Source organism: Galeopterus variegatus, unplaced genomic scaffold (genome assembly GCF_000696425.1).
Source record: "Galeopterus variegatus unplaced genomic scaffold, G_variegatus-3.0.2 Scaffold2662, whole genome shotgun sequence".
Classification (NCBI taxonomy): Eukaryota; Metazoa; Chordata; class Mammalia; order Dermoptera; family Cynocephalidae; genus Galeopterus; species Galeopterus variegatus.
Window position 1 is genome coordinate 46,802 of NW_007728773.1, and position 10,372 is coordinate 57,173.

General features: G+C 39.5%; 1 protein-coding gene across 1 annotated transcript in view; it reads left to right on the forward strand.

Moving 5' to 3' along the window:
- Window positions 1-719, forward strand: part of LOC103598533 (tomoregulin-2-like) — a gene marked incomplete at its 5' end in the record, with an annotated part of 45,284 nt that extends 44,565 nt beyond the window's left edge. Inside the window, one exon of the mRNA XM_008582525.1 lies at window positions 328-719. Within this exon, the coding sequence (XP_008580747.1) occupies window positions 328-424 (97 nt within the window). The remainder of the gene's footprint in view (window positions 1-327) is intronic.
- Window positions 720-10,372: the final 9,653 nt, after the last annotated feature.

Consider the following 10,372-nt stretch of genomic DNA (forward strand, 5'->3'; position numbering starts at 1 on the left):
TAAGATGAGCTCACAGCTCCCTTGACAGCATTGTGCTGAGTCACTCTTTGTGCCTTAGTAAGTAAGCAGTTGAGGACAGGTTAATGTGTTCCTCTTCAACTTCTGTCTCTGTTCATCCATTCTCAACAAAAGCTTAAAGACAACTGCAAAGAGAAGCAAAAAAAAAAAAATAACTTCCCCAAAATAACCCCAGCTTCTACTAATAATAAATTGTTTCATCTGAAATATTTTAATAATTTGCTTAATCCGCCGTTTCACTCTGTGATTGTAGGACAAACTTTCGGTAATCGCATTGGACTAAGATTTGTAAACTTTCCAACCTTCTAGGAAATGCCCCAGAAGCAACAGAATTCACAGACAAAAGCAAAATACAGGGCACTACAGTTCAGACAACACAACAAGAGCATCCACAAGGTTGATCTAAAGGGAGCATGTTTCACAGTGGCCGGACTACCGAGAGCTTGGACTACACAATACAGTATTATAGACAAAGGAATAAGACAAGAGATCTACACATGTTGCCTTGCATTTGTGGTAATCTACACCAATGAAAACATGTACTACAGCTATATTTGATTATGTATGGATATATTTGAAATAGTATACATTGTCTTGATGTTTTTCTGTAATGTAAATAAACTATTTATATCACACAATATATAGTTTTTTCTTTCCCATGTATTTGTTATATATAATAAATACTCAGTGATGAGAAAAAATTGGCATTTTTAAATTTGCGGTATCTTATAACTATTAACATAATCAAACTAGTACAAATTGTACCGGTACTAGTATTTATCCTTCTCCACATCTTGAGACAGTGCATTAGTTTGTACAGGATTCAGTGGCTAGGTCTTGAGTGATTCCAAGATCGAGGGAAATGATGTTTATTGGAAAAGAAAAAAAATAATTTACTTTATATTGTGTGAAGATAAAATATTTCAGATCTTTGAATCATCTCTATTTCATCAACTTTTTTCCCTGGTCTTCCATTTTCATCCCCAGAGCAGAAAAATCTCTGGCATATAAATTAAATCAAAGAAGAAGAGGAGGGAAAGTGTTTTATGACTCATAAAGGAGAGGGAAAGAAGATATTGGTTTTTATTTGGGAAGCAGCTTAGAATCTCCCAGTTAAGTGAGTATATATCCAAAGGGTCCTGAGCAATTACATATTAGGTATATACACACCAGCAAAATCTTTTCCATTTAGGTGAGTGGAATTAACAACTAAGGGGTAAATTTAATAACATCACTAAATGTGAAACACCAAAACTGTCAATTCTTAAAAGAGCCTTGCTATATTTATAGTATGTGGTTCTCTAGAAAGAAGTTAGAATCACAACCAAATACCCCATGAATAGCTTTATGGCTAATGTAACATCATTATTTGAAATGGAAATAGGATGATGACAATATTTCAAGAAAACAGAAATATGTTTTGATCATATGTATATAATAAGGTGGAAAAGAACATCTTATATCATCAGAAAGATCTTAGTGGGAAGTTGGTCTGGATTTTCATTTGATTTGAGCATACAAATGAGTACGACCACTTTGGAAAAAAATAAACTGTGAAATTCTCAAAGAATAAGATGAAAATAAATCAAATAATTGCCTTATTATCATTTAGCTCTGTTTAGGTTTCCATGGCTAATATAGAAAATCTAGACAAAACTCTCTGTCTCCTTCAAATGACCTCCACATGGGCTAAAAAGAATGACACTCTTGTGTCCCAAAAATAAGACACAAATCAACATATTCTGAACATAAAATATTCAGTGAAAATTAAGTTTTGTGAAGTGATATTGAAGATATTTGTTAAAACATAAAAAATGGTGACAATCTGAATAGGATTTAGGACTGAAAAACCTGGCTTTCTAGGTAAGTCATCATTTTGAAAAGTGTTAATCTATTAGCAGAACCGTCACTCAAGTGTTTCCATAAATCAGTACTAGACTACTTGTGCAAGACAGATTCCTTTTAAACTTCTGCATGGAGATTTAGTTTGGTTAACAGTTGCAGAGAGGGCCAGCCCGGTGGCGCACTGCTACAGTGTGCCGCTTGGGAGCGCGGCGGCGCTCCCACCGAGGGTTCGGATCCCACATACAGATCTGCCGCTCACTGGCTGAGCGAGGTGCGGGCGCAACACCGAGGGTTGCGATCCCGTTGCCGGTCCCGGTCCGGTACGGGCGCGACACTGAGGGTTGGGATCCGTTGCCGGTCACGAAAAAAGACAAAAAGGAAAAAAAAAAAAAAAAAAGTTGCAGAGATATAACTAGTCCTGGTCTCCCTTGTAAGGTCGTAGTTGTGGCAAACGAACTCTTTCTCCCGCTAAAGGAAGAGAAGTAAATGCAACATCAACAGAAATTTGTAGGTTTTAAAAGAAAAACAATTCTTCTGACTTCTGCTTGCAAGAGTATGAAATAACTTACTTCGTTAGATACGGAAGCATTACTATATGTGAATTTTTATCAAAGAACCATAAACCTAAGTGTTGGAAAAGTCCTTGGAGTTAAAAATACAATACACTCCTGCCCACCTTCATGCTCACCCACCCATGAAGGAATCCCTTTTAAAAGACGCACGATGAATCTTAAGTGAGCAGCACTGTGTGCCAGACACTATTCAAGGTTCTAGGGAAATACAAATAAAACACGGTCTCTGCTCTCAAGGAATTCAAAATCTAGTCCTGATAGATAATCATCCAGCCTCTACTCATATATTTCTTATAATTTGGGATTTCATTCTTGAACAATTCTAATTTTTCAGACAATTCTTTGTCATATTTAGATGAAATTTACTTCTCTGTGGTTTCTATTCATAGCTCCTATTTTTCCTCTCTGAAATAAAGGAATAATGACTTATATATTTTTTAAAAAATCATGTTTCCCTGCTTACCCCATAGCCGCTCTGCAAGTTTTTTCTTCTCCAAGTAAAACATTTTTAATTTCCTCATCTGCTCTTCATGTGATATGATTTACACATCCCCCTAGTGTCTTCATCATCCTTCCTTGGGCAAACTCTACTTTATCAATAAATTTGTTGAAGTGCAGAGCTCAGAATTGCTGTCTACTACAGTTGTGGTCTGACCAGCACAGTATATCGTACAACTTGTAGAAAGCAAATCTGAGAGCCATGATTTCTAAATCCGAGTCGTACTTTGGCCACAAATTTGTTGTGAATCAAGACAAGCCATTTCATGTCTCAGATCTCTGTTTCCTCATTTGGAAGTTCACTTCTAACTCTGTAATACCAGGATTCCATACATTCAGAAAAATGTATATCTATACATTGAGTATTAGTATAAATATATACTATACTTTTAGTGTTGCTACCCAAGACCACATTAATTATTTTTGTTACTTTGCTCAACATAAATTCAAAACTCTTTTAAAATAAACTGCTAATAAGCCATGCCATTAACTTACTCATCCATTCATTCATTCCCTCATTCATCCATTATTATACATTACACATTTCCTGAGGGCCACCAATTACCAGCATCATGCTAGGCTATAAGAAGACAAAGATAAACAAAGCAAAGTCCCTGCCTAAAAGGAACTCACTGTCAGATCATGCTGCTTCCTCACATCAGATTTCACAGTCCTGTGGCAGACTGAGAGGTAAATTAAAAATTATAAAGAATGTAACAAAGGTTATGACACGGCCCGTTCAGAGTGCTTGGGGACCCTGAGGGAGGAACTTCCAGGCTGGGTAAGTGTTCTTTCACAGCAAGATGCACAGAGTGACCTCATCATTCTCCACGCATACTCTGACTTCTTGCTCCTAGGATTTTAAACATTCCTCATGCTTTCTTCATGCCTTTCTACTCTTCACAAAACCCAGAGCAAATAACAGCTTATCAGTGCAGCCTTCATAACTCCCTTGGCAGTCTTCCTAATTCCATCATGATACTTTCCGTGTTGTTCCTTAATTGTCAGTGCAAGGCTGTCTTTCCCTTGGCCTGGGAGCAATGAGAAGCCAGAAAATTAGTTCTTGGCCAATTGTTTCCACTTATTTCACAAACATGTATTGGGTGCCTCCACCATGCCAGACACTATTCTAGGTACCATGATGTAATAATGACATGGAAAACAGGTCTCTGCTCTCAGGCTTACATTCTAGCCAAAGACGTGACAGTTGGTGAGGGGAGACAATTTATCAAACAGTAAGCCAAATTGGAAAGTTTTAAGTTCTACTCAAAGAATTAAAAGTAGAACGAACTGGATGCCTCCAAAGTGAGAGTAATATTTAAGACTTGGCCTCTGAAGCAAGGCAAATATGGGTCCCACTTTAAGTTCCACTTTATTAACTATTTAACCTTGGGCAAGTTGCCTAGTTTTTTATGCCTCATATTTATAATGGAGAAAAGAATATCTTCCCATGCCCAATATGACTGGTATGAGAAATAAACAAGACAGTCCGTGCTTGTACTCAGAACAGTGACATGCACAGAGTAGACTTTTAATATATGGAAATTATTTTAGAGGGATATGATAAATATTTGTTGTAAAGTAAATAAATAATAAGAAGAGACCACATTTCATCAGTTAAATGATGCATAAGGGGAATCATATGGTCAGAGTTAGAAGGAGCTAAGCAATCACGCTTACTCAAAGGAGTGTCTCTCACATCATGGAGATAAGAGAGCTCATTTTAGTTCTAGAAAAATAAAACAATGCAGAGTTAAGAAATAATACAGTCCCTCTAATTTCTTTTTTCAAATGGGTCCACTAGTACTGTTCTGCACAAGAAGGGGATTATTCTTCTATTTTAAAATAAGTCTATCCTGATACAGTACATACCATTAAACCTCTTGTGTGTTTCCAGACACAGTGTAAGTCAATATTGCAGTGACTTTGCAGAACAAAATTCTTTACTTGCATGGATTCCTGAGAAGTCAGTGCAGACTACTGAAATATAACAGAGATTATCTCAAAGTCATATTAGGCTCTCTACTAATGTTTATCTTCAGATGCTATTTCCCTTTGCCAAAATTATGCACCACCTGCACCGACTGTTACTCTTCCTCAATTACAGTAGACATTTTAGTTATATCATCAGTCATCTGGATGTCAATAATAAAAGCTTTTTCATTGAATTAATTGATATTTTTATATGAGCATCCACAGGAAGCTCATATAAAAAATGGATAAAGGAAGGATGAAAGATTATATAAAGTAATGGGATTGGTTTTATAACCATGGCATAAACATACAAATGAACATGTTCTTTGAAACCAGCATCAGGGAGGGCTGTGTGACGTGCCATCCACCAGCCACATGCAGGCCACTGTGGATAGAAATCTACCTCATTGTGGACAGAAATCTTCCAGCCTCACTGTGGACAGAAATCTGCTTTACTGCTCCACCTGCTCTGGGAATGGGGCTTTGGTTGCATCTCTCTCCAGTAACAGGAGGTTTTATATTTTGGTTTTACTGGGGGTTTTTTTGGGAGCTATCTGGTACAGGGATCGAACTCTGGATCTTAGTGTTATCAGCACCATGTTCTAACCAACTGAGCTAACCAGCCAGTCCATCTCCAGGGATACTAAATTAGTTATTTCAACGGGTTATTTTGTACACTTTTAACTTTTTAATTAATTTTTACTATTTCTCATGCATCAGATAAGAAGTGAAGGAAATAATGCTTCCTTTTATGTTTCTAAGCCAAATTCAATCCAGGACAAGAACCTAACTAAGAGTTAATGGGAGGTTTAAAATCAGGTATAGGGCCGGCCCGGTGGCGCACTGCGCTAGTGCGCCGCTTGGGAAGCGCGGCGGCGCTCCCGCCGAGGGTTCGGATCCCACATACAGACCGGTTCCCGCTTACTGGCTGAGCGAGGCACGGGAGCAGCACCAAGGGTTGCGATCCCGTTGCCGGTCCCGGTCCGGTACGGGGGCGACACTGAGGGTTGCGATCTGTTGCCGGACACGGAAAAAAAGACAAAAAAAAAAAAAAAAATCAGGTATAATGAGGAAAGGGATTGAGGGACAGGAGCAAGCCTTGCCCTCTGTTCCTCACGGTCCCATTGCCATGGATAAACCTTGCAGTCTTCCCGATCTGTCACAGGCAGTCCCTCTACACGGGGCTTAGCCACAGTGATCATCCCGAGGCAGCAGCTCTCAGCACCCACATAGTCAAGCCCATTCTTCGAGGTGCATTTTGAGAGAGCCCTACACCCTACCTCTCTGTGCACGTCTCCCCTTGCTGGGCTTCCTCCCATTCTCGAAGTACTAACCACCTCTTTTTTCTTCACCTCATGAAGTATCCATCCACCATTACAGCCCTTCTCTGCCACAATCCAGCTTGATTCTTCTCTGTGGTTCTAGCCCTCGAAAATAGTCCTTTTCATGAGTCCAGCTATGAAAACAAAGCACAGATCAATGTCCCAAATTGTCACTACACTGCACCAAATTATTAATAAAGAGATCACATAGATAATACTTGATTAATCAATAAAATTCGAAAATTTAGATAAGCCAAAAATACAAAATAATCCCACCACCGAGAGAAAAGCACCATGGTATTTGTGTATATTATTTCAGATAATTTCTATGAATCTCGATTAATCAATAAAATTCGAAAATTTAGATAAGCCAAAAATACAAAATAATCCTACCACCGAGAGAAAAGCACCATGGTATTTGTGTATATTATTTCAGATAATTTCTATGAATCTATGTTAAGGTTTTTTAAGACAAGAAAATAATTTATTAATAAACTGAATCCTCACTAAAGAATGAGTTACAAAGTTTCATAGCCTTTTAAGCATAATTTATCAACATACATATATATATATGTGTGTGTGTGTGTGTGTGTGTGTATATATATATATACAGTGTCATTCTTGTATAAGTTTCACTTCCTCTCTTGTGCTTCTTGTGTAAGTTTCGATTCTTCCTCGAAAGAGTTTAGCTGAGGATAGTCTTTCCCTATCAGTTCCATCTTTATCTTTCTTTCCCCATGTCACTAAATTTACCAGCATCTCACATACTACTTGGAGGGATCCCTTTCTAGTCTTAGCACTTTCAGACCAGGGGCAAGCCTTTCTCAGTCTCACAGTCTGCAACTGTCAAGAGTTTACCCACAAAACATGAGAACCTCATTGACAGTTTCTCCCTGACTGTCCCTGTGCCTAACTTGTATCTACCTAGATCCAGAGGTGTTAAAACAGTTTTACCCTCACTCACCCTGAGGATGTTCTGCTTCTCTTTTCACCCTATCAAGGTCTCTCTCCCTGATCCCTAAGCTAGAGAATCCCGGGGTTTTGCCAATTAATTATCACATGCCCGTAATGCACTTATGCCAAAGCCGCCCTTCCTCCAATGGTTCACACTTCAGTTAAACTCTGCTCGTGACTGGTGCTAACCTTGGAGACAGCCAAGTTACCTCCCAGACTGGGGCTCTCCTTCCTCTGATTTGCAAGGTGTGAGTAAAAAGCTGTTCATTGCCACTAACTGAGTCACCCACTTTGGTTTAGAATCAGGAGTTAGTTTAAGTAATGTAACATCAAGTAACAGTAGCAACCACATCAAAAAATGTACATAAGTTTGCTTTGTACATAATCCACCTGATTATAATCAAAAGTATTCAAACCAACTTTTGAACATAAATACAATATAAAATTGAATATAATGGGAAAATAGTACATTACTTCAGTAAAGGAAGGTACAAATAGCTGCCACCCATTACCTGAGCTGAAGTTAGCGGGTACAAAAGGGCATTGAATTTTATGGGATGAACTGGTCCAGTAAAGACAGTCTACTCTACCAACAGGCTTTACTACTTGAGACTTCATGAAGTCTTTTTATAAGAACAAAGATGAGGAGGAAATGAAATGGCCCCAAGCAAACACATCTCCTTACCACCCACCTGTGGGGACAAAAGATTCTTAACTAGAAGTTTTCCATCTGTTCACATCCATGACCTCTAGACCAATGGCAATTCATGTACAACATCCTCAGAGTGAGACATGACAGCCTGGGAGGTAAGGAGAGAAGAAAGTGAGCAGGAAAGAGTGGAGTGAGAAATCAAAGGCTCCAGAAGGTGAGAGGGCTGAAGATAGCAGACAATTGGATTGGCAGCAAGGGGGCAATTATGGGAAGAGGAATTTAAGAGGTTCATTCTGGGCTGGTCAGTTTGCTGCTCAGTTGGTTAGAGTGTGATGTTGAAAACACCAAGGTCCATGATTCAATCCCTGTACCAGACATCCACCAAAAAAAAGAGAAAAGAAAGAAGGAAGATTATTAATTCAAATAGTTCTTCTAGAAGAAATGAGCCTAAAGCATTTGGGCAGGATTTCAAGAATATGAGATGGCAGCAAGAAAGCAGGGAGCAGAAGGTGGCGCTCCCAGAAGGCCTCTTGCCCAGAGGTCTAGGAAGACTAACCTGCTGTGGTTACAGGGTCCGTAGGCAGAGGAGCTGGTTTGGCAAGCTGGGCAGAATGAGGCCAAGGCATAACTCAAAAAATGATTTTTCAGGTTGGGTGAGGAGGAGAATGTGTTTAAAAGAGGTTTGTCATGGGCATATTTTCTTCCTCATAAATCTTGACCTCAAGATATGTAGATTCAATTTTTTATATTCTGCAGGGCAATTGTGTCCCAGAGCACTAGATCTGCTGCCCACATAAAGAATAAAGGAACAGCTCATCCTGTCCACCCAGAGGCTAGCCCTCTCTCTCAGCTGTGGAGGTGCTGTGGCAGTCACAAATGCAAGCTGCTGGATAGTATCTGATCTGGCTACAATTGGAAAACAAAATCCTGGGGTCATAAAGCAGCCCTGAATAGTATTAGAAAAGACAAGCTAAAAAAGGAAGCAGACTAGCCCCTGCTTGCAGAAGACAAATCCATCTGTAGTCTGCCTGGGGATATACGGGTCAGAACTGCTAAGCAGAGCAAACCATTGGAAAGTATGGTTTAAGTTTGAAAAGATAAGCAGGAAGAGAAAAGTGACTGCTCTGTAAGTGGAGGTTCAGAGAGAAATGGGAATGGAAGCCCCAGTGTTCCACCTCTCAGCCTTTCCAAAGGCACATGGTTCAATTCTTCACAGAAGAGTGCCAAAAAGAGCCAGGTAGTTTGTAATTAAGCTCACAGACCAAAGAGTGAGTCTTGTAAACAGCCAGTGATGTTGCTGACTCCCGCCCCGAGGCTTGAGACTTCGCTGCACCAGCATCCACATAATAACATTATATTTCACTTTTAAATTAGATGTACATGAATGTTCTCTTGCACCCAATTACAGTAATGCATGATTTACATAAAATTAACTCTCCTGCTTAATTACAGTCAGGCAGGGATTACAGGAGAAAGGGCTTGTGCTCTGTAAACAATACATGCTCTAACACCTAGCCACTCCATGAAATATGACTGGTCCAATCATTAATGAAAATGAATTCTTCACTCACTGGGTTTTGCCTTAAGTTTTCTTGCTTTCTACCAGGAGTATGTGTAAACTGAGTCACCAGAGTCTATCTAGTTAAAACAGAGGAATCCAGTTCTTCTGAAACATGAATGTGCAAACTGAATTGCTTTGTAGCAAGGATCTAGGGTTTAGAAGTTTTGCATTCAGTGTGAAGTTTAACCCTCTGGGTAAGGAATCTGCAAAGGGCAAGAGAATGAGTCTCCAGTTTTCCAGAAGCAGCAAAGAAAATGCTTTCTTTAAAGGGTGATCCAAAGCTGCTTTGACAACAAAATGATTAAAGGCTGCTGCTTCTCTCATCTTACATCTGTCACTTTTCTGCATCCTCCTTTTTGCCACAAACATGAACACAATTTTTCTCTGAACAGGACTTCAGATTGCACATTAGCAGGGAATTAAAAGTGAAGTTCACTGCAAACCACACCAGAAGAATTGTTTTCTTCTCCGCCTCTGCCAGACCTGGTGCCAGAACTGGAGTTGAAGAAAATTCATTGAGCTGGCACAATACGAAAATGATTGAAGGCGACAGGGATTGAAGTCTCATCGTTATCAGTTCAGTGGGGATATGAAAATGCTTCCCTGAAAAGCTGCACAAAAATACCTCACAGGGACCAAATGCTCACCACGCTGGCTAGCTGCAAAAGATGGCAATTTCATTTCACCATGCCGTCAACCCTCTTTTCACCCAGTACACAGAAGAGCTGGATACTGTAAAGAAAGAAACAGCTTTGAAGGGGGGGAAAGAGAAGCCAATAATCTGTGAGCACCTAGGAAGAGCATGGAAGAACAGGATCTTATACTTAGAGCAGGTTGCATTTGGAGGGAAGGAAAGAAACAGCTTTGAAGGGGGGGAAAGAGAAGCCAATAATCTGTGAACACCTAGGAAGAGCATGGAAGAACAGGATCTTATACTTAGAGCAGGTTGCATTTGGAGGGAAGAACTATAAATTGA